The sequence below is a fragment of the Diorhabda carinulata genome, chromosome 6 (assembly GCF_026250575.1).
Source record: "Diorhabda carinulata isolate Delta chromosome 6, icDioCari1.1, whole genome shotgun sequence".
Taxonomy (NCBI): domain Eukaryota; kingdom Metazoa; phylum Arthropoda; class Insecta; order Coleoptera; family Chrysomelidae; genus Diorhabda; species Diorhabda carinulata.
In genome coordinates, this window is record NC_079465.1 from 27,319,727 (window position 1) to 27,346,092 (window position 26,366).

Genomic DNA, 26,366 nt, shown 5'->3' on the forward strand with positions numbered 1-26,366 from the left:
GCGGCGAAAAGTCATGAAGTTTGGAAGTAAGATTCTATGTAATTTAATGAAGTTTTGTAGAAGAACAATTATTTCGTTGAAAAAATTATTTTTATTGAAGTTGGTAACGCTAGCTTACGTCAATCTAACACTATTTCAATAATCGACCTCAACAGTTCTTTGAATCGTTATTTGAATAAGTATGACAAAATTAAGTTTATTAGGAATCAGCCGTTTTCATTGCAAATTGCAATTTTTTATGATATTGTTGTATGCAAAATTTAGATTTGTTGCATATTGTTTGCGACCTAAAAACTAATAACTTTCATGTTATTATTATTATTATCTATTCAATAAAAAAGTATTATTTTTATTGAAGAATTTATCACTTTATAGTTCTTTGACATGAAAACAATATTGAAAATTTTCCTAATAGTAAAATTATTTACAAAATAACCCCATAGGACGAATTTTATTTCTATATTGATATTCTAATACCTGTGATTTTTTCATGCGAACCTCATGTATACGAGGTTATATATTGAAAAATTCTTAGCCTACTATAGAACCAAACAAAATTTTATTACTCAAATATTCTCCTCTTAATTGAATACATTTATTACAGTGAGCCTGCAACGGCTCTAGACCTTTCAAAAAAATGTTTCTTCTTGATCTGCAAACCAGTCCTCCACAGATTTTATACCTCCTTGTCGGAAGAATCTTTTAAACTCTTTTTCAGTTGAGGAAAGAGATGATAGTCGGACGGAGCCAAATCTGGTGAATGAGGGGGGTGCTCTAGTAATTCAAACCCTAAATCACGAATTTTTTGCATGGCAACATGAGATTTGTGTGCAGGGGCGTTGTCCTGCAAAAACCAAACAACTTTGGATAGCTTTCCACGTCTTTTCTCTTCAATTTTTTTCCGTAGAGTGGTCAGTAATATCGAATAGTAATATCCAGTTATTATTCTACCCTTGTCCAAAAAATCAATCATGATTACTCCATGGCAATCTCAAAAAACTGAAGCGAGAACTTTTCCACCAGCTTTTGGGACACGAAACTTTTTAGGTCTTGGAGAACCAGAGTGTCGCCATTCCATCGATTGTTGCTTTGTTTTTGGATCGTAGAAATGTACCCAAGTCTCATCCATAGTAACAATTCGGTTTAAGAAGTCTACATCGTTTTCAAATCGAGCACAGATCGAACGCGATGCTTCTACCCTTGCACGATTCAAACATTTGGGGATCCATTTTGCAGTGATTTTTCATATGTCTAAATTGACGTGAACTATATGATGAACGCGTTCGTAAGAAATATTCAGTGCTTCAGATATCCGGTTTAGACCTAACCTAACCAATTTGACGGTCTGATAAAATCATGTCATGAACTGCATTGATATTTGCGGGGACTGATACAGAAACTGGCCTTCCCGATCGGTCATCATCTTCAAGGGAAAATTTACCTCTTTTGAAGCTTGCAGTCCAATTTTTCACGGTCCCATACGAAGGACATTGATCATCAAGGATATTAAGCATATATTCGTAAATCTGCTTACCTCTTAATCCTTTTAAATGCAGGTGCAAGATGATGATGATGATGGCTCGATACTCCAATTTCGGTGGACATCTTTTTACTTTTAATTTATTGGGTAATTCTGGTTTACTTTTTTGTCGTCAAACTTTACACTGATACTTCGAATAGTTTATTGTTCGTTGCTATAGTAACGCAATATTTTGTTTACGCATGGAACTGGTCTAGGCTAACTAGATATCAATACGTCCTCGTATAAAAAAATATCGAGTTCAATTTGATTTTCATAGATAATGTTTTGTTTTGTCCGCTTCAATGATGTGGCTCTCACGATTTTTTTTCTGATTGGATGAACCAGCACGTATTATTAAGTACATACTTGGAATGTGTTGTCGAAACAAAAAAAACTTTTAGATTCTCTTTACTAACCAAGTAAGTCACGAAAAGTCGGAACGGATTAAAAAGAAGGAGAAAATTCTTAGAGCATGAACTCGACACGAGTTGCCAGTAATTGTCGCTTTGTTGGCTTTTTTTCGTATTCAAATTTATACTAATTCACCTTTTACTAGAGATACATTATTCACGAATCATTTAGTAAGTTATGTATTTGAATTTGAATCAGTTTGGTTCGTTCATGTGAAAATAAATTAGATATTACTATTCTCATAGACTATGGGAAATTGGCGGTAGGAGGTAATATAATTTTATCTGTTTTAAATTGAGAATTCCGCGGACGTACTTTCGAAATACCCAACGAAATAATCAAGAAAAAATGATATTCTATTTTTAAGAAAACATTTTGATAACAAATATATGGTTGCATCCACGATTTTTACGAGGCTACTCAGTATCTTTGATGCCACTAAACTAGAAGAATTAGAGCTAGAAAATTCAAGGTAGGTTCAAATCAACAACAAAATCGTTCAGGACTAACTCTTTTCCCATGATATAGTAAATTCAAAACAAATATCGTCTTAATGATGAAGCAAGTGCTGGTAAGCGCTGTGCTTCAGTTACGAATGCAAACATTAATAATTCGAACATATGGTCTTAGAAGATCAACGAGGCACCTATCAAACAGTTCAGACAACTTCTGGTGTTGTATCTGCATTGTTAAATTGAAATTTAAGATATCCCTACCCGTCATGATAACCTTGTTTGGATTCAAGAACATTCCTCAACACCAACTACGGCATAGAAGCAAAGAAAATTGAGTATACAGTATATTACAAGTGGAAGCCAATTAGGCTAAAAGATCAACGTACAGTTGCAGCCAATTACAGTACTTGAGGCTGTAACTATTCACGATTACATGTTGCATCACACGTCACCTCTTGAATTTTCAATAATCAAAATTTAACATTCACAATAATCGTTTGATTTGGCCATGTACCATATCTGTTAGCACGAAGCAACATTTACGTGGTCGCTGTTTCACGACCGTGAATGAGATAGAGAACCAAATGTGTGGTGATTACTTTGAAACAAATAATTTTTCTTTGTTTCTATACTGGCTAAACACCTTGAAGACACGTTCATAAATAACTATTTCACCAAGTTCGGGAACAGAATGTAATGAGAGGTAACTACATCGGATAACGCAATTTTTATAATTTATGAAGCACAATTTTCTGACAAAATAGAATTCTCATCTTCAACAAAAGTAACGGTTTTCTCCAGATTCTCCAGGTCATCATAACAAAGCACTTGTGAACACTTTCAGAAGATATATCCCTTGGTATACATTTGTATACCAACAATTTAAATAAGGGCGAGATTTTTATCAGCATTAAGCATTCATTTATTTTTATTCGACGATCGCTAGGTACTATAGTATAGATTTTACTCATAATTTCTACAATATTCGCAGTAAATGACTTCTTACAGATTCATCCGGGTTCGTTTTTCTACTTTTATAGCCAGAAAACCACTTAAAATAATCCCAAATAACATTTTTTAAAATTTGTAAGTAATTTCTCCTGGGTTTTCCACGTAGAAATTAATGTTTATTTAACATTCGAAATGGTTTGCTTGCCACAGTTACAATAAAATCAGTTTTCTTTATACTAGTATAAAAACTAGAAACTAAGTGTTGTCAATTTTGAATATTCGCACTTTCAAATGTCGCTCGCAAATAAATAAGCTGCAATTTTCCAAAATTTCATTCAATTAGAATGTATACTTCATAATAAACTGATTTTGTAGTTTTGTAGTAACTTTCGAAACAGATTGATTATTACAAAAAAATGATAAGTAGTGAACAAATTATATACTAATTAGTAAATAAAAATTGTTTGATGTATCTAATATATTTATTCGTTAATTTCCATGAGAGAAAATTAATAATAATGTTTAATATAATCTTGATCGAATTATGAATTTTCGGATGGTAATAGAAAGTTCGTAAACAATATTATTAATTAATAGAAAGAAATTCTTTAGCATCCTACTTACTTAACAAAACATTCATCTTTTTTGAAATAGTTTATTGTTGCATAGTTCATTGGTCCGTAACATTCTCTCTATTGGACTTATTATTATTTAATATTTTTAGTCATTGAATTCATTGTCAGTATGTCCAGCTATATCGATCCGATTAAAATTGAATAATTGATCACGTTATAAGTAAAATTAGATCTATTAGGCCCGGTTTCTTCACTTCCTTATAAAGTCCCTACTACCTATTATTCACCAAATTACCAAAAATTCGGTTTCTTCACCTTCTAATGAATAAATCCTCCGAATCAATCGAGTTATTGGGCAGTCAATTGAAGAGTTCAGTAGAAACTTAACGTAAAATATTATACAACAAAAGTGGTTTGCTTATTAACTATAAAATGAAATATTAGAATATTAGAATAGAATTAGAATTATATTGTTATATTATATTAGAATAGATTTAGAAGATTTAGAAGATAGATGAAGAAATACGACAAACATAAAATTGATCAATACAAACAAATCGAAGCTTGAATGGTTGATTTAAGGAAAAAATTTCTGATAATCAACCAAATATACCTTCAGTTTAAGAACTTCTCATGGAATATACTTATTAGTAATGTCTACAATCTATATATCACATTTCAACCTTGTGCAACTACATTGTTTGATCGGAATATCAGTCTACGAGACCGTTAGATGAAAATGGCACATCTTTGAAAGGCAGTGTTGACAATGTATCTTTCATAGTAGAATTGGAGAGATTAGAGCATACTTATTCATTATCATCATCATACATGATTATATTAGAAGGAATTGAACAAATTTCTAGAAAATTAAAGTAATGAGAATTGAAAATTTATCATTATTGTAGTAGAAACCAAAACGAGGATTCCTTAAACGTCAGTCTTTCAGTATAAAAGCACAAACTATAGCAATCCTAATCACTGACTTTTACTTTTGAAATTTGTCTCTGATTTGAATACAATCTTCGCATGCTGAAGTTACGTGTTCCAAACACATCAATTTTTTACATTTCTAGCGCTTTTATTTGGTCCCCAATTCTCATATTCATGATTATTGGAATATTTTTGGTATAGAAGCGTTTCTTAGCTTGTAGTTCAAGCAACTGGTTGTCCAGTTTTTCTAACAAGTTGTATTGAGCGCATAATTTATCTACGGTGTCTACACCACTCTTAGTTGAGTTATAATCAATTATCATATCATGTTTACCAGTTGCTCTATCTATGCATCGTAGAATCAAGGAATACATTTTTGTTCTTTCGTGGAATATACGACACTAGAGTCTCTTGAAAAGCGAAAATAGAACTTCATCTCTTCTGAAATCTGTATTTTGTTCTTCCTCAGGGTACTGTTTTGCCACGTCTCATAGGTTTTCATTTAAGGGCAGACGTTTTTGGAAAGAGCATTATCACTTTTGGACCGACAAGAAACTCGCTGTTTTTTTTTATTGCGGTAGGCTATAAGTGGATTGTTTTCTGAAGTTGATGATAGGATTAGTGGTTCTTCTGATGAAAAATCTTTTACAGTGTTATCAGTTGCCAATAAAGATAAAGAAAGCTCTTGATATTGTGCCTCGAAAATTTGACGTCTCAGACACATCCACAAAAATAGACGGCGGAGGCTCGATTACGATCAATTGCAGAGTACTGAGCAGCAGTTCTTGCAAATTTATTTCACGTAACTGAGATGACCTACTTGTAGTAGGTAACTGGGGCTCGTTAACCTTCAGCCTTCCGTCGTCTATATCTAATGCGATATCAGTTGTAGAAGCCGCCGAAAAATCAACCTCTGTGAAACGATTCCGATTTAAAGGTCAGTCTTATCATACGCATCCGTAAGCTGTTATGGGTGTAGCAGTTCTCCGAAATGCTTCTGAACTAGTTCAGTAACTCGAAATTGAGTTATAACTTTTCCTCCATTCATTTTTAGCCATGGAGCTTCTGTATAAAAAGTAGAGAAAGGCTCCATGAATCCAAACGTCTTCCGTCCGTCCGTAAGAGAAATGCAGAATTTTCTGGAGATGCTCTTGAAAACAGGATGAATTTCTTGAGCCATGCTGTAAATACATCCTTCTGTATCTAACCACTTTTCTCATTATCGTATATTTCGATATGCCCTTTAACCCAAATAAATGTCATACTAAAATTTAATAATATAGTTTTGAATTCAAAAGCTCTCAAATGATTAGTATTTTTTGTTGCTAATTCGTTATAATTTTGGGTTTTTTCTAATCGAAATTCAGTTATTTGAAAACAGGTGAAGAATTTGATGTATTTCAATTTTAAGTATGACTTAACATTGACAACTTGCATAATTATACTGATCAGGTAACCTCCCAATTCTTTACCTTTGTTAAGAAACTAATTTTTAATCAGAACAGACCAAAATGTTTTAGCAACATAAATATTTACAAGAGTTAAGGAAGAAGAAATTTTGAAAAATTTTGGTTATTTTGGACCGTAAATGAATTAATTATATACATAAATCACTAGCTTATAGATTGAAGTTTACTCAAAATAGATCACTATGTAGCGGCTGTTAATATCTAACTGACGAACGATAATTTTTGCACACCATGTATGTTGATTCAAAGAGTCTCTAAAAGTTGACATTTCGAATTAGAACTTAACCAAATACAAAACAAAATAAATTAAGATAGAGAGTCGCTTCTATTGAACTTTGAAAGTTTATAAATTATAAATATTCATTAGAAAAATGGTTTAGTTACTAGTACTATCACGTTTCTGATAATTCCATAACTACATTCGAATGTACCCCAAATAAAATTTCCATGATCTAAACTAATTTTACTAATGCTATCGTTAAGTAATATCGAATCAGCAAAAGTTTCTTTTTTCTTGATTCCAACTCAAACACATCAAACTTCATGTAACGTTCAAAATACAATCAAGTCTTCTAATCACCCATGACATCCTCAAGGTCGCATATTTCCTCGCCGCGATCTATATCATCCCCGGTGTCATCATCTTCAGAATCTCCCACATCACTTTAATCACTTTCACCTAACTCATCAGGGGAAGTGTATAAATAACTTGACGGAGGAGATAAGCAGACATTGACTTCGTACAAACAGAAGTCTTTTTTTTTTTCAGTTGATGAGTGCAAGTGTTTAGGACTATGCGTAAGGTACTACTAGTGGTAAGTACCATATTAATAAAGGGAATTGATCAATCTAGCAATTGAAATACGCAACGGGCGGGCAGAAAGATAATTAATAGATAGTTGATTTGAATATATTCATTTTTTTTAATTGTTCATTGTATTTATGATAAATTTTAGAAACTGAGTTCGATAATTTACTTTTGAATTATAATGCCGATTTCTAGTGAGATATTTCTGAAAAATAATTATTTATTTCGCGTATTAACATTGAATTCGAATTTAATAAACTCATAAATTTGAATTAAAAATTGCATTCCGATATTTTGAAGAATTATTATACTTCTATTAACAAATAGTTGATTAAACTCCACCGAATTTCAAATTTTGAAACATAAAGCACGTATAAAACTTGTAAGCAAAAAAATTATTTCTGTAACATAAACTTTGATTGGTATGAAAGTAATGGAAGGAATGTTAACTAAAAACAACATTGTAAAGTACATAAATTATTTACACAGCATAAAACCAAAGCAACCGGTTTTAAGAATTGAAACTCAGCCTAAGCTGAATTTTTACCTGATTTTAAGAGTGAATTTGAAATGACTTTCGTGAAACAATAAGCCAGGTAACTAATTTGGCCGAATTTACATCCCATGGTTATCTAAATATGGAAGTGAATGGAAGAAAGCTGTAATACAAATTACGAGCTGGTAATTTAGAAACGTAGAATTGTACAGCTGTTAGCTTATCCTTAATGGGCACTTAATAACGAGGAAATTAAGTCGAAAGAACAAAAATACCTAAAGGTGGAGGACATCTACGAATTTATCTCAAAATATATGGCCAATTGGATGATAAGGATCAAAATAGACGATCTGAATATAAAAACTAATCAAATTATGAACAACAAACTAATGATCTTTCTTGAACAATCCTGAAATGTGGTGTCGAACTGATAAAATCTTTCAGCTTCCGTTGAGACATATTTCAGAAACTTGCAAACGATCAATTTACTCAAATTTTTATTCAAAAATGGATTTCGAAATTAACAGTCTTCAATTTTACCGAGACTGGACCGGAACATGGACTCGCAAAACAGTTGAAACCAATTCAAGAGAATGAAATTAATTATAAAATATCAAAGATATCTACAATTTCGATATTAATTATTTAATTTGCAATGATAATATTTCACTACTTACTGAAAAGAAGACCTGGCAATTCGAAATCCACCAAAGAAATGGAACGTAATTTCGAAAAGTTCCTAAAGAATTCCAGTCACAAAAACAATTCCACTATTTATACTATTTTTTTTGGAAAAGAGGAGATGTAAGCTGAGAATTTGTTGACATCTATAAAAAAAGCACTTCCTAGATTTGAACAATTATTTTTATATGTATTAGCTATTAACGAGCTAATTCGAAGTTTACATATCCATATTATTACTCAAATATCCCAATTACGACTGACTATTGAATTCCAAGCTGTAAGTTCTAGCTTGGTAACCTTTTGGTGACGACTGGAGGTGACGACTCCAGAAATGTTTAAAAAAATCCACAAAACATTATTAGAATATCATGGACTGGAAATGCGTGAACTAGTAGACATATTAGTCATTTCAAGAAGTGCGGTACATCGCATATTAACTGAAAAAATAGGGAAAACTGGCTCCAAAGAAGGCAAAGACCGTTCCATCAATATGCGAAGAAATCAAGCAAAAACGGCGGCATTTGGCTAAGAAGAAAGAGTTTTTTCATCAAGACAATACACCAACCCACCCATCCGTTATTACAATGGCCAAAATTGAAGAATTAAAACTTGAATTGCTACCTAATGTGTCCTATTCACCAGTTTCAGCTCCTCGGATTATTTTCTGTTCGCAGATTAGAAAAAATGGCTCGGTGGTCAAAGATTTTCCAACAATAACGAGTGGATGTCGATGTCTATTTTGAGGAACTTTCACGTTCAAAAATTAATAATTTTTTTCCAACATTATTGTGTTTTCTTTATTGGACCAGGTACTTCTGAACCCTCCTCGTACATCGCTCAATAATAAAATTTCATATTGCAGGAATGGTGTAACTATTAGTTTATTGTAAATAAACTATTGTAAATAAACTAAGATAAGCTTGGAAATTAAATCGAAATGAATATTTCGAAATCTTCAATAAATCTGAAAGGATATTTAGACTGAAGAAAAAAAATGGGTAAATGCAGAAATAATGTTTCTTTATTTATTCGCGTTTATTTTACACTTATTATTCGAAATTGAAAAATGTAGAAGTAGAGACCGGAATAGATCTTTTTAGAAGCAAGCTCGCTATCCGAATATGTTTCTAGGTGAAAATATACGCCGCAACTAGAGCAATGCAAAAATACTTATCATATCAGCATTTCAAAAACATTCCTCCTATAAAATTGTGTCAAAACTAAAATAGGAATGCACTAAACTTAATGGGAGCAAACAACGAAGTCACTCCAATGTGGGTAACCGAAACCACCGCTTCAAAGTCGTCGGAAATAAGCAAGCTGATCACTAGGAAAAAAATGACAACTTAGAATAATGCTATTAAAAGAGTCTTGTAGGTTTCCGAAAAAGCCATTAAGTCATGATCATAGAAAGTCCGAAAAGAATAGGCCCTCTCTTTGTGAACACTAGTCAAGGAGAGTAACTGTTACGCTCACTGGATACTGTCCCGTAAATTACCACCTGAAAAACGTCGGAGAAATCTCCACAGTTTTCCTTGTTCACGCAAAGAGCTAAAGGAAACGAGTACTTTCTCTCTGAATGTTAAACTGTCAATAGACAAACACCACAATACTTACAATAACGCTTCTTGAAACCAGTAGAGATGAATCGCATTATCCTCTGTCAAAGTTGTGGCCGTCTGATTGGTAAACAGTCCTGGATACGCAAAGTATTAAGCTATAGTTTCCTAGGAAAGTTGCCTTTACGGTGACTTATCCGTGGTTTTCTAGAAAGTGGTGCGTCCATAATCTGGTGTACTGGTGGAAAATAAACATTTTGAACGTGCAATTATTAGTATATTTGGATGATGCAAGGTCATGAGGAAATGAGGTTAAAATCCAAATTTAAGAATGTCTTTATTTGCATCTAATGAAGATAAGTTCGGGCAACACTTTCTCTTAATACCAGTAACATTTGATTCAATATTAATCAAATAAATAAATTTTTCGTGATATTTGGTTGTCCAAGTTACATTATCACTCATATAATGGAATTGAAGAGTCACTGTTACTTGCAAAAAAAAGGTCCATTGACAGCACCGACATTTAACTTCAAATTGAGACTCTACGTTCTCTAGTGAACCTAATTCAATGGTGTGTATATTAAAACCTAAAGTAGGTAGGAGGGTTTGACGTTAGCTGGGTCAGTTATGGAGAAAATTGAGTTTTTGAGTTAATTATGGTAGTTGAATAGTTCTATGAGATATGAAATACATTTTGGTAACGTCCTTCAACGGTAGATTACGGCCGATAGATAATGGCACTGTTTCTCTAGTCAACCATATCTTTAGATTTACATTTACGTCCAGCTCATCTAATCTAAACAGAATATTTAGATTAATTTGCCTTTCACTTATTTGGTAGATCAGAAAGCTTCTCAAAAGTTTAGCTCACAGGCTACACGATAGCATCTAATGATAGTTACCCGTCCTTCTATAGATAAGACTAACTAACACAAATTTAAGAACTAATAGATATATATAAAAGTATATAGTGTATATAAAAGTTTTAGTGAAAATATATGATAATACTAATTGAAAGGAAATTTCATTTTTAACAGCAAACAAATGTGGTTTGAAGCGTCAAGATAATTGCTTAACTCTCTATTTTATTGTCTCGATGAACAATACAACTCGTTGTGGAAAGTATATTAAAAATGATAAATTGCGGAAGACATTTACCGTCACTAAGGTGTTACTTCACGTAAGAGATTATATTATATATGTTTTTTTAATTAAGTGTCATCAAATTTTTCAATATACACGTGTTGTGAAAATATAAATTAGGATCCAACTGAGAATATTCGAGTAGGGACTAACTAACTAACTCAAGCTATTTTCCAAATTAATTACTAATCTATTTCTAAGTGTTAAATGAATATAAAAAAATGAATTGTATGCTAAAACCCTGGGCTAATTTTTTCAAGACGAGTATGACAATGAGGTCAATAATGGGTATATCAAAATTGGTGAAGATAACAATTAACAGAGGACACCACATATACACCTAGACAATTTATAATGAAATATGATAAAATCATATTTCATTCTAAATTGCGGAAATTACTCATATAAAATTTCTAATTCATATTAAATATGTTAAAATTAGTTATCGATGTGGTACAGGGTAAATCTTTTCACCCTAGGTCCGACAATAGGTTTTGACACTAGATTTTTGTCCAGTTGATTGGGGTGAAACTGCATTACTTATTCTACTACTATGTGGTCACTTGTAACACTTGTAACAATCTCTTGTAAATTATGTCATACGGCACATACCATGAGGCCTTTGTTATCTTCCTCAAAACTTCTGATTGAGATCTCTTAATAATAATCAAAGTCGACAATGAACCCTATAGCTGGATTTCATATATCCTGCAAGATATTTGTGATTTCTTTCCAATTATCCAATATCATTGACTAAGTTAAGCTGTTTTCTTTTCGTAAAGAGTCGTTTTATCCAAGACAGTCTCCTATCCAGATCTATTTCAAGATAGTTGGCTTTTTCTTCTCTGTGGAATTTCATACTCGTCTGCTTGTGGGGGTTAGATTCATGGATTTAGACCCGTTACATTGATTTGGCATATTTGTAGCCAATGCAGTAACCAGTAAAGATTTGGTTGAAGCAATTTAATGATATTGGTGTGGAGTTACTCAAGCTGTGTCATCGACATATGTGGTACTGAATGTTTTGTTTGATGTAGTTGAATCGGCTATATATAGGAAATAAACAGGCGGATCTACAAGACACAAGTAATGGCATCGATACTTAACCATGAACTACAGATCTACAAAGAAGTATTTAAAAAGAGGAAGATAAATACTTCATTGTCAAAAAATTGTGACAATTTGTATACGAAAGCTTGTAAAAGCTAAAAAATATACATAAAAATAGCTAAATAAAGATACAAATACAATAAAATTTCAATATACAGAAGAAAACCACAATGAATAACTAAATTATAGATAATAATTAGTTGAGTGAGCCCATAGCAAAATTAAACTAGTATGCAACATGCACGAAATTAAATATCAAAATAGAGGTCATTTACAAAGTAAAACGCACCTCAAATTATTACGAAAAGCGAGAAAAGATGATATTGATTTGATTTTAATTGGCAAGTGATGGTGCATTTTTTTGTATTGGAAAATATTGAACCCTTAACTAATTTGGAACGTGGAATAGGTAGATAAAGGTCGTGCTCCGCGTTTCTAAGTGGATAGCCGTACAACGATTTTTTTGAAATTGGAGAATCGCGCTTACGAATTAGGCAAACGGTTTCAAAGATGAATGGGGAAGGAAGAGACAGAATTTTCAATTGAGTCGCACTACACTTACCCCAGAAAGGAGTGACAAATCGTAGATGCGTATCAATAAAGGCATAATAAACTGTTAGGGAGGTGGATAAGTTCAGTTCTTTGGGAACTGATCTCAGTGCAAAACAAGAGGAGTTTAATTTTTTAGATAAGGCTACAATATATAACTCCTATTTTAAGGAATTGTCTACAACAAGCACTAAGAATTTTACAGATTCAACGACGTCAATGGTGGTGTTATATGATAGAAAAGGCTGCAATTGTTATATGATAAAACTTTAATCTTAGAAACGTTGAGACACAGAATATTAGAATCGCACCATGTTTTAAGGGTGATTAGGTCACTATCAAGTGCCGGGAGATCAGGGTTGTTTCAAAAGAAACTAGTATTATCTGCAAAAAGAGATATTGTACCACTGATGTCTAGATAGGCGATGTCGTTTATAAACAGAAGAAATAAAGTAGGGCCTAGTACTGAGCCTTGGGACAAGAAAAAATAAATAATTTAGAAAAAAATGTTTTCTGACTTTGTAGATAGATCCAAATACCAGACTTTATTAAATGCCTGACATACTTTGGAGAATATTTCGGAGTTGTAGTTTTTTTCTTCAAAGTCTTACATGATTTTATCTGTTATCCTTTGTACTTTCTCGATTTTTTTGAAATAACTCGATTTTCATTAGAAATTGGTATTGTTTTGGTTTTTAATAGCGTTTTTAAGAGTTTGGCTTCTCTTGGAAATAATCTGCTCTGTTCTATAAAAAGTAAGTAATTTTTCATGTTAAGTTATAAGAATTGTCAGCTAATTTCTACTGAATTGGAAAACAGTCAGATCTGAGTATTGCATTATATATGGAAACTATCATTTCATTGGCTTTTTAAGAAGAATTTTGAGAAATTTTTGTTGTTATTAAGTTATGCTCCGAAGTTTAATTGCATCTTGTATTTTTCTTAAGAAGGTTTCAGTTAAATATTTATTGATATTGTTTTGATCTACTACTGAAAAGTTAAGTTGAAAAAAATTTTGTATTTTACGAATGTTAGTGCTCTCTGATACTTTTCAGTTAGAAACCTTCCGTATAGCAGTTGGGGGAAATTGAATTTGGAGACGCTCTAATTTTTCTGTAGCATTCCATAATGAGTATTCTGTTCCTTATATTGCACTTAAATTTGCTAGATATTCTTTGATAGTATAATTTCAGCTCTTAAGTTTGCGTATTTAATTTCGTGATCTTGTATTCTGCCAAATTTGTTTTATTAGCTAATTTATTGAGCTGTGCAAGTTTCCGTTTTCAACAGAGCGAATACGTGTTGGGTATATTGTCATGAAACTTCTTGACTTTTCTTATGATCCCTTCGACGACTTCAATAATGTGGAATTTCCAAATCAATATTGATGTTCAAACTTGTATTTGCTTCTATTCTAAAGTTTATGAATTTGTTATGCAAAACTACAAAGGCCTCTTCAACTATTTTTTGTGTGCTTGGACCAACTTAAGCAGGATAGTGGTCAGATTAAAGATCAAAACAAGAAGTAACTTCGAATAAATATGAGGAAATACCTTTCATGGCACAATTCAGCATCCACGAAAGAGAAACCTGTAATTTTCCTTATCACACACAAATATTTATGTGAAATAAAATACTTAAATTAGGAAGTTAAAGGTGAATAAGAAGTGGAATAAATAATTTGTTATTAAAACGAGGTCAACAATGTTTCATCCAATCAAACTCTTCAATTCTATACTATACATTTCAATTAACACTTAGTTACGAATGAAAAGAATCTTTTGGTTGACATTGAAATTTTTTTGGGAAATCGTACTTACAGTCGTTAATTATGAGACGTTCTTGTGTTCAAACAAAACATTACGAAGTTTACATCCTATTTCTTTCTCTTGTTGAAAAATTTCACATATCTTCATTAGCAATTTAAATAAAAAACTGATTTATTCATCGTCATCCCCGTTTTCTTCGGTTGGTTGTGCTTGTAATCGACAGACATATTTTACCATAACAATTACTCAACAACGTTTATTTACATTTCTTCAGGTAACTCACGTAAAATAGCAATAATAAATTGATGTTAGGTAATAAATAATTGTCAATGAGAAAACGTTACTTGAAATTTGTGACTGGAATTTTGAATTTGGTTCTACGAGTTATAGTAATGGAATATCTATTGAAATAGTTTTTTGGATTCAGTGAAATGATATTGGATTTTCTAGAATTGTTAACTTATCATTTTGATCAATCAAAACAATTGGAACAGAAGAAATTCAATATGTTCAGGAAAAAAAGTTATAGCAAACTGTTTTTCAACATTCTTCCCACTTTCTCATCGCCTTCTCCAAGATACATTTATTGTTGAATCCTTCAATGCCTCGTTTTTTCATCTCCGACTTTATCTAAATATCATGTTGCTGTTTTATTGCCTTATATGTGTAGTATAAACGAGGAAATTTAATTTTTAAACTCTCATGTCACTTTCTGTAATCCCGGTCTTATTTTTGTCAAGAGATTTAAGTCATCTAAAAACATGCTTTGATACGACATGCTTGCTCGTGATAATAAAAAAATAGAATGAGTGATAGGAGAATATTCAAAAGCATATAGATTGGAAAAAAAGTTTTATTTTATCACTTGAGTGTTTCAATTTTCTACAAAAATAATGTTTTTCGGCTTTTTGCTTCACAGAAGTCCTCTAAGAACGATTTGTAATTAACTTTTTCTGCAAAATCAGCTTGGATTTAGCGTATTGCTAAGCCAGATAGTCGGTCCTATTTCAAATTGTTTCTTAAATAATTTTCAATAATAATAACATGGAAAAACTTCTTTCTTATGTATTAAATCATCCAACTGGCGTCTTTAATGGTGTTTGGTAGATTAAGCACTAAAAGTTGTGGTTCTTCGTAAAGCTCATAAGATTTTATGTATTTGCTTTATTCATGTTGTAGTACAAAACCTAAATCATTACAGTGCTTCAAAAGCTCGATATTTGGCAAATATTTTAAATTATATATATTGTACAAGAAATAAATTTTTTGTACGAGGAGGGTACAAAATGGTCTGACTTAGAGTTGGCGGTAGCTGCTTGAAAAATAGAAAAGTAAAGAAATATAACTGGTAACTACAAAATGTCAAAATTTAAAACAAGTCAAATCAAAACAAAATATTCAATGCGGACAGAAACAACGCACGAAACGTAAATAGGAAGTATACAATCTATGAAACATATATTTCAAGTTTGAGGACTCTACGTTGTTTAGTTTGTTTGGCTGTACGACCTGCGAAGACCAGTATTGCAGTGGTCGACCAAATGAGGTGACGACTCCAGAAATGTTAAAAAAATCCACAAAGCGTTACTAGATGTTCATCGACTAAAAGTGTGCGAGCTAGCAGACATAGTAGGCATTCCAGAAAGTGCAGTACATCGTATTTGAACTAAAAAATTGGATATGATAAAGTTGCCTGCGAGATAGATGCCGCATTTGCTCAACAGCCTGGTGAAGATATTTCCATCGAGTGTTTGACAATGTTTTACAGAAATAAAACCGAATTTTTGCACTGTTTCATAACTATGGATGATACGTGGGTCTATCACTTCACACCCGAAACAATAGAACGATCAAAATAATGGAATGAAAAGGAAGAACTGGTTCCAAAAGAAGAAAAAAACCGTTTCATCTGCAGGCATGCTCATGCCGTCGGTTTTTTTGGAATGTGCCTGAGATAATTTTCATTGAATATTGAAAAAGGGAAAACTATCAATGAGAGTATTATGCGATTTGATTGCGACGTTTGAGCGAAGAAATTTAGCAAAAACAGCCCCTTTTGGCTAAGAAGAAAGTGTTGTTTCATCAAGACAATGTACCAGTTCACACATCCGTTATTGTAATGACCAAAATTAATGAATTGAAGTTTGAACTGCTATCTCATGCACGCTATTCGCTTCCTTGGTTTTATTTTCCATTCCCACACTTGAATATATGGCTCGGTTGTCAAAAATTTTCCAACAATGAAGAGGTGATGTCAGCAATTAATACCTATTTTGAGTAGCTTGACGATTCGTTTTCTTGGTTGGGCCAGGTACTTCTGGGACCCCATTTAGTGAAGTAAATCTTGTGATAATGTCTTGTACCATAGTGTCAACCATTATAATGAAAAAATCAATCCTGAATTTACTTCCTACAGAATCAATAAGCAACAGCTTCATAATTGAATATTTTTTTGTGAAGCCTTTTCTCTTTAAAGGCATCTTAATCTCATAACTGCTATTTCTATGAATTCTTAGGCTTTTACTATACAATCAGGCCTGTTTCCCGAGATAGCTCTAGTTACAAGAATCGCGCAAATAGCCAATAGCAATTTTGATGACATTGCAAGAGGCTTCGTAAGGGCCCACTTCGACCACGCTTAGTTAAACCACTGCGCTGATTAATGGTGATGGCTAACATCATCTTTGACATAGCAATGAACGTCTAGTTGAATTGTAAATTATTTAGTTTTAATTGTTTTCATCATAGATAAAACTCGATATCGTTACATAGTATGTCCATCACGTATCGTAATATAAAACTTTACGATATTTATAAATAACTATTCACACTTTATTGTTATTAAATCTAGATAATGACAGCAGTTAATTTTATACATTTATTTTTCTTTAATTAAACCTTTTCGATTATTACGTTGTTATTATGTTGGAAATATGAGTATATTCTGATTTTCAGAGCTTCACACTTGCACTATGCTTGATATTCACGTCGGAAACAACAGCACGGCAGCTCACTAGGCGTGATGGTAAGTATATTTTTCTTTTCATGATATACAGGGTCGAGAAAGATAAGCGCACCACAGAATTTGTCACTTAATTTTAGCAAAGTGAACAAAAATGAAGAGAGCTTTCATACTCAACCACCACCAAAAGATTCAAATACTGATACTATGCCTCAGAGAATCTTGTATAGACTGGATAAGATGGAAGAGCGCATTTCAAAATAGGCGTAACTGGTCAAAGAATGAATACTAAATTTAAAAATGGCTATTCAAATTAAAATAACACCAGCAAGAGCTACAGATGATTCTAGAGCTACAAAAAATTGATGTTTGCCTCATTGCAAAAACACATTTCACATAGGAGTCATTTATCGAATTCAGTGGATACAACGTGTATCATACTATGCACCCAGAAAAAGTTGCAATTATAATGAAGGAATCCTTATTACACCATGACGAGTTGGATTACCAAATGATAAAAAACTTACCTCATAGGTTAAAATCAAAACAAAAACTTATGAGTGATATTCACAGATTTACAGACAACCGAAACATGCTGTAAAGAAAGAATAATATATTGACTGGATAGACAAGGATACAGATTCATTGTGGCGGGTTTTTAATGCAAAGCACATTCACTGAAGATCTAGATTGACAACAATTGAAGGCAAAGAATTATAAGCAGCATGTAATAAACTTAAATGTCAAACTTTGTAAATTGGAGAGCTAACAGATCAGAATCAGATCCCTGATCTTATAGACCTCTTCATTATCAGAACTGTATCCTCAGATTATCTGAACGTTGAAGAGGTCAGGGACCTGAATTCGAATCACTCTCCCATACTTTTCACATTAAGTGATAGTATAAAACAAAATGAAATTGAAACCAAATAAACAGTAAACAGAACGAATTTGCGAAGCTGTAAAATCAGTCTTGAGCAGGTAATTGATCAAACAGCGAACGGAAGAATAGTTATATCGAGAAGTAGAATGTCTTGTAAGGAAATACTTACCCAAAACAAATCAGTGAACTCATAAAAGAAAAGGAAAATTAGGAGAAAATGGCAGCAACCAGAGCACCAGCTGATAAAACAACAAAAAAGAGAGAAATAGGATACCTGAATTTTTCTTATCAATAGATAAAACCAAATTTCTTCCCATATTTCGCCACAAAAACTACCCATTGCTTGTTATCAGTATTCAAATGTGATGGAAGACCAAAGCTTTTCATCATATAGTATGATTGTTAAATGAAAATAAACCGGATAATACTTTATTCTCGAAAACACTGGAAAATAAGATAGAAAGAGAGAAATAAATTAATGAAACAATCTAAAGGGGTAGGAAAGGCAAAGATATACTACTAGGAAAGATGTGTTGAATATAGCGGCCTAGTTAAGAGTAATCTACGAATGCCAACAGGAGGCTTGTCGCCTCAATGGACAAAAGTGTAAAGGGCAGATTCGTTACATAAAGGATTATATATCTATTCAGACGCTCTGAAATTACTAAGCAACTCCAAAACAGTATACTTGGAAATGTATGGAACATAAAAGATGAAGATCAGCTGGAGCCATCCCACATCATCAATTCACTAAAGGTAGAACCGGATACCACAAATTCAATAATGATACATATCCTGACAGAATTTCTTATATTCTCAAGTCTACATTATCTCTAAATTTGAAGAAATCTTATGTAACTGGAAGTCTAAAGCATATTACCGATTGTGGACGAGAAACGACAACTATAAATGAATATAGAGAAATAATGTCTATGTGTGCAAAAACAACCTCAAAATTCAATATCAAAGTTTACAATAGATACCGATATAAGTGAGAGAATAGTAAGAATGATGTTCTATTGATAAATTTCATTTTCATAGTGTAATTACACCAAGTATTGAATTAAGATGATCTTGTTAAATGATAACAGTTTTGCCAATCCTGTAGATCAGTATGATATTTAAATTTTTAAACGTCATTTACCCATTTCTAATAGGATCTTTTACAATTGACTGGTAGCTATTATTAATGCGAGTGAGAACTTATTGTTATTGCTTTTAGTAGAATACTTTGTTCTATCAGCTTATCTATTGGACTTTAAGTGAGGTATGAAATTTTTCAATTAATTCCAGCTCCTCTTCCTTCCGGCGGTTATTCCAACGGTCCTTCTTCACCACCATCGTCCAGCTATGGAGCTCCTCAAAGCGGAGGCGATAGTTACTCAGGCGGAGGTGGATTTGGAGGAGGCGGCGGATTCGGAGGTGGATTCGGCGGCGGAAGTGGATTCGGAGGAGGTGGCGGATTTGGAGGAGGCGGTGGTAACGGTAAAATATTGTTTAAACCTACAATACATATATATTCATATTATGATTGTATGAGGAATTAGATGTGAATTGAGAATCAGATTCAGAGTTGAAGCATATCAGTTTTTTTTAAAATATGTGACCAATATTTTTTCTCATGGATAAATGATCAATATGAAATTGTCTATCCATTGATAAAGTTTCATGATCAATAGAAGTTTTTTCATCCTTTACTTATTACGATAATCAAATTGAGCAAAAGATTCATCATATCTTGAATAGAATGGAGTTGAAAATCAAAAAACTGAGATGGATTTTAAATTTCTTCCTAACTTCTGATCTTTTTAGTCTAGTTACTCTTGAGAGCAAAACGTATTATATAAATGAATGCAATGTTGAACGATATTGCTTATAAAGTAGAAAAAGTTGAAAATAAATGGAAATGTTATAAATGGGAGATCAGTTTTGTAAAATGCAAGTGATATTTCCAAAACAACAGGTTTTCCACTACAACTAGAAAGAATTAATCCCCTAAATTATAGTCCAAAACATTCTTGTATCTGTAGAAATATCTGATCTGATTTGTCTATTTCAACATTTATTACAATCAAATAAACTTATGCACTATTTGCAAGTGCACTACATTTGTCATTTGCTGAATTCAACACGCAATACACAGCAAATCAATTTTCACTGCACAGGTTTTGGAAGTTTAAGTTCAAGTTACAGCGCACCACCATCTTCTTCCTACGGCGCACCACCATCGTCTTCCTACGGTGCGCCACCATCGTCTTCCTACGGTGCACCACCATCTTCTTTCAGTGCACCACCATCTTCTTCCTACGGTGCACCACCATCATCTTCATACGGCGCACCACCATCATCTTCCTACGGTGCACCACCATCATCTTCATACGGCGCACCACCATCATCGTCCTACGGTGCACCACCATCATCTTCATACAGTGCACCACCATCGTCTTTTTACCGATCATCATCATCATCTTACAACGCACCCCCATCTTCTTCCTATGGCGCACCAAAACCTTCAGCCTCTTATGGATCACCGCGACCATCCTCCAGTTACGGAGCACCAAAACCTTCCTCGTCCTACGGCACACCAAAAAGACCTTCGTCTTCATACGGGGCACCCAAACCTTCCTCTTCCTACGGAGCACCACAAAAACCCTCATCTTCTTATGGAGCACCTAAGCCTTCTTCTTCCTATGGTGCACCATCAAGACCTTCATCTTCTTACGGAGCTCCAAGGCCATCATCAAGACCTTCTTCCTCTTACGGGGCACCTAAGCCGTCTTCTTCTTATGGAGCACCTAGTAATGGAGGAAGCAGTGGATTCGGAGGAGGATTTGGAGGCGGATTTGGCGGTGGATTTGACGGTGTATTAGGAGGAGATATAGGAGGATTTGGATTCGGAGGTGGATTTGGAGGAGGAGATGGATTTGGTAATTTAATAAATTAACCTACTTTTTAAACATATTTTTTTAAAGAAGCTTTCAATGTTTTTGTGCACTGCCAAAGCTCAATAAGTGGAATCGCCCACATGCAAATGCTAGAGCACAATATACTCAGGAGAATTTTTATATCTTTAATCACTATCCACATGCAGCTTGCACCTTATATCAATCGTTAATATACTAATTCATAGCAAGTTTAGGTTCTGGAAGTCATGCAGAACACTTGGACGTAGTTTTTATAAGTCGAAATGTAGGCAACGAAGGTGTTGCCTCTTACATGAAGCTGCTCCTTTGGAAACTTTATTTTCATATAAATCTTCCTCAATTTTCTTATAATATTATCTACACAGAATGTATCTTCATCAGCAAATGAGGCCCTTCAACCAGTACCAACAACATCATATCGGATTCCTAAACCAGAACAAGGACCACTTTATGATGCTTTCATAACTATACTTGGTATATTCTATGAAGTACGGTGCAGCATCAGCCCCAGCATTAACTTTAGCCGTTACATTAGTAACTGCACCAAGAGCTGACCAAGCTTCTATTGCATCATCTTATGGCCGAAAAGTGGAGACGGTTACAGTAATGACGAGACAACAAAAGAACAAGATGTTTACATTCATATCTTGAATTGTATACATACAGTATAAGTATAATTTCTACATATATTCATCCATTCTCATATTTTCATCGTTTATATTATTAGGATTGTAGGTATTCAAGATTTTAGGTTTATCTTACAAGTGAACCGCGATGCAGTTACAAAAATAGATGTGTTCTATCATTGTAACGAAATTTGTAATTACCTTATAATTTCTTTAGGTCAAAACGGAGGCTCTTTAGGAAGTTACTTGCCACCATCAACAAGTTATGGTACACCAGTGGGTCCATCTCGTCCAGCACCAAGTTCATCGTACGGAGCTCCACCCGCATCAGCACCAAGTTCGTCGTACGGTGCTCCCCCTGCATCAGCGCCAAGTTCATCGTACGGTGCCCCGCCTGCATCAGCACCAAGCTCATCGTACGGAGCTCCCCCTGCATCGGCACCAAGCTCATCGTACGGAGCTCCTCCTGCATCGGCACCAAGTTCATCGTACGGAGCTCCACGTGCATCGGCACCAAGCTCATCTTACGGAGCCCCACGTGCCTCAGCACCAAGTTCATCGTACGGAGCTCCACCTGCACCAAGTTCTTCTTATGGAGCCCCACCAGCACCGGTATCATCATACGGAGTTCCTCCTGCGGGCCCAGTATCTTCGGCGCCAAGTTCCTCATATGGAGCTCCTTCCGGAGGAGGCGGTGGATTCGGAGGTGGATTTGGAGGTGGTAGTGGATTCGGAGGAGGATTTGGTGGTGGTAATGGAGGTGGATACGGAGGTGGTAATGGAGGTGGATTCGGAGGTAGTAATGGAGGAGGATTCGGAGGTAGTAATGGAGGAGGATTCGGAGGTGGTAATGGAGGTGGATTCGGAGGTGGATTCGGAGGTAGTAGCGGAGGTGGATCAGGGGGAGGTCAAAGTTATGATAGTAATGGAGGATATGTGTACTAAAATGAGCCAGAGTAACGATTTGTATATACATAGTTTAATTTATTAAATAGGTATTAACAGTATTAAATATGTACATTTTTTACAAGAGATAAATAAAAGTTCTGGAACTATAATTTGGTTATTGTGCCTATAATCCATATGAAGCTTATGCGCAAAATACCAATTGATCGAATTTTCAGTTACAAAGTTTTGTTATTTATGCTAGCATCGTGTTTCTAATGAAACTCGTTATTCAATTGACTAGAATTACCGTTTCAATAACCTACACGTTTTTGATTAGTAAAAGCTTAGAAATAACCATCATAATGTGAAAAAAAGGTCTGTTTTTAAAGATGATTCTACAGTTAAATCAAATTTTATATCTCTACCTTCTATTAATTATTCAGAAGCTACTGTATTTGCGTTTTTAAATCTGATAATGCATTTATAGCTTAGTTGATGAAACCAATAGCATTATAAATGATTTTGTTAGGTTTTGTGGTGAATAAAACAAAATCTTTACACAGTTCATTTATTAGATACAACAAGATTCTAAAGATATTCTAACACTTTTTACATATAAGTACTATATAGCATTCATTACACTAGTTTTCAACAGTCTATATTAATTTTTTCTGTATACATAACATACCAAATATAGCTTTCTCATAAATATATACTGTCTAGTTTAGTTCAACAACATAGTTGACTTCACAACTCAAATATATTCAGCAATGGTCATTAAAATTAAATTTAATAAATCAACTGTTGATAATAGTAATTGTTCGACTCAATATTAGAAACAATAAAATTTTTAGTTGATTATGAGTAGCAAATCAACTATTTTTCGAAATAATAATATAATTTTATTGATATGTACTGAAAGAACAAGTTGCTCAACAGGATGCTATGCACTAAAAATATCAGGAAAATTGAGTCAACTACCGCACCGGTGCAAAACATACTGCTACCGTTAAAAATGTGTTTTTAAGTATTTTTCCAACCTAAAATTGTTTCTTTTTATTATCATACGTTGATACCTACACATTGGTGTCATTATTTAACATCTTGTAAGTGATATCCTTTAAAATAGCCCCTATTTCATTCCTAGTGGTGTTACCACTTCCTTAAGCCACCTTGTAAGTCAGTTCATAGATTTTATTTGAATACATTTGTTTTAATTTTCAACTACGGACGATACTTTAATCGCTACCTTCGTAGTTGATACTGCAATAATGTCTCCAGATACAGACCCTACAAGAGCATCAGAAAAGCTACAATACCACATAAATGTTTACTGTATGTAACTACAAGAATGGTTACATAAGTGGATAATGAAAGTCAACACTGACAAATCCACACAAATCACGTTCACCACGAGGTGTCTGTCCGCGAGTGACCATTAACGATATGCCGATCTCAGTGGAAACTGAAGTCAAATACCTCGAACTACACTTGGACCAAAAATTAACTTGGTAGAAACACATACAAGCTAAAAAACACACAACTAAAGCTAAAACTTCAAAATATGAACTGGTTAATCCGCAAACGATCGTAATTAACAATGAAAAATAAGATACTTATGTACAAAATAATCCTAAAACCAATATGGTCATATGGCATAGAGCAATGGGGTTGCAGTAAACCATCAAACACCAAGATACTGTAAACTTTTCAATATAAAATAATTCGCATAATAGCTAATGCTCCGTGGTTTATAAGGAATCACACATTAGACACAGACCTCGGTATTCCAACCATCAATGAAGTTATTCAGACACCAGCGATGAGAAGCAAAAACCGCAACGAAAACCAACAAAATCTACTAATATCCAAGTTTCACAATAATGCAATGGAACAGAGAAGATTGAAAAGACGCTGGCCAGAAGACCTCATAGATTGATCTACGGAGACCCATCAGTGGATGGTGCCCGCTTTAAGTCTTTTAGCAAGAAACCATATCATTCACTTATTACTCTGTATGTTTTGAGTAGGTTGTAAATTTGCAATCGAATTAAAAAAAATTGTTTTAATTATCTATTTTTAATTGAAACTAAGTCATTCAAGCGTCATTTTTCATCTTAAAGTCGCTGGAGCTCTGCGGAAACTGGCGCTTTGTTAAATATTACTGCTCATGGTTCTATAGCTTCCACGTTACTTTATCGTAGTATATTTTATTGATATTGGAACATATTTGTGATACAAAACAAATTAATGAAAGAAAACTTTACTGAGACTTTGATGCGTTTTTTTCTGTTGGTCAGAATGCTTCTTCTCTGTTGTTTGGTTTCCGTCATCATCACCAGTAATAATATATTTAGTTTTGAACAAATATACCTTTTGATTCTTACTGTAACAAAATGCAACGAATTAGAAAGGTACTACTATAAACAAAAATTTATTGATGAAGACTTACTGGTGATGCCGTACTTTAAAGGGATTGCTTGAAAACTATGTGGAGATATGAAGGTAGGTTCCATACTTTTGGGACGAACCAGTTATTTTACAAATAAATACACAATGATGAGAATTGATATTTCCTTCAAAATAAATAATTTTAAAGGATTTCAACTATTCATCGTTTTTAAAGTCGGGACACACATTATCATACATCTTTCCGATCCGACTACGATCATTTTTTTACTAAATTGGCAATAATATCCGGTATAAAACCGGAAGACGTTATTGAAGAAGTGAGAAAGTAACCAGTACTGTATGACAAAGACATGATCGGGAAAAAAGTTGCGAAGGAATTCAATATCAAAGGTACACTACAGATTAGAATATTATCCCTATTTATTACATACAAAGTAAAGACATAAACATAATTTATTGAAAAAAGGGATAAATAATTTTATTGAGTAGAAAGTACATTGTATATCTGTAATAAATCAGGACGATAATAAGAAAATAAGAATGTAACTATAATCGGCATTTGTCCTCTGTTCTCCAAGAAATGTCTCTGTCTCTGTCATTTTGCGCACCGAAACATTCGCGATTTTAATTGAAACCAGAATGGCGGATACATCGACCTCGAGCTGGAAATCGGAAGTAACTCGGAAGCGTATAGTGCTTACTGAGTGTGCTTACCCGTTCCGATTCTGCACCGATCCGTTCTTTACAGCAAAATCGGATCGGAGTAGTGTGTCCCGGCAAAAATAGTAGTACTCTGTTTTAATTATTTTCATTCTATATGACGATTTGATCTTCCTCAAACCTATATTGACATACTTTTTTCATTTCAATCCATATCATTATTTTGGCTTCGTTGGATAATCACAGATTATTCAAAGATCTATTAAGGGCCGATATCTTCAGAATACTCTGTAACTGACTACCACGTAGAGATCAACTGTCAATAGGAACAGCTGTACTCTTTTTTCATTCTAAACCAACGCAGTAAGTTCGAGGTGAGTTTTCTAAACAGAAAAGTTATTCTTATCTGGTATTTCTTTTTCAATTCAAATTCTAATGAATTCAATATTATTGAATAAACATATTCTTATCATTGTAGATTTATTGCGAAAAACATGTCATGATGATGAAATTTTTCCTATTGGATTGTGAGATTGAAATTTGAGCCCCATCCAAATATTTAAAGAAGAATTAC

The 26,366-nt window shown here is 33.5% G+C and overlaps 1 protein-coding gene across 1 annotated transcript; it reads left to right on the forward strand.

The window, feature by feature from the left end:
* Positions 1-7,063: 7,063 nt before the first annotated feature.
* Positions 7,064-22,890, forward strand: LOC130895103 (pro-resilin). The gene is made up of 5 exons (XM_057802238.1): positions 7,064-7,131; positions 17,393-17,462; positions 19,576-19,767; positions 20,448-21,209; positions 22,050-22,890. The coding sequence occupies exons 1-5, from the start codon at positions 7,111-7,113 to the stop codon at positions 22,775-22,777; spliced, it is 1,773 nt and encodes a 590-aa protein (XP_057658221.1). The 5' UTR covers positions 7,064-7,110; the 3' UTR covers positions 22,778-22,890.
* Positions 22,891-26,366: the final 3,476 nt, after the last annotated feature.

Excerpts from the sequence above, each read along its gene's own strand:
- LOC130895103 (XM_057802238.1), top strand. The coding sequence starts at position 7,111 with ATGCGTAAGGTACTACTAGTG. Across the intron at positions 17,463-19,575 it reads GCAGCTCACTAGGCGTGATG|CTCCTCTTCCTTCCGGCGGT; the intron begins GTAAGTATATTT and ends AATTAATTCCAG. Across the intron at positions 19,768-20,447 it reads TGGAGGAGGCGGTGGTAACG|GTTTTGGAAGTTTAAGTTCA; the intron begins GTAAAATATTGT and ends TTCACTGCACAG.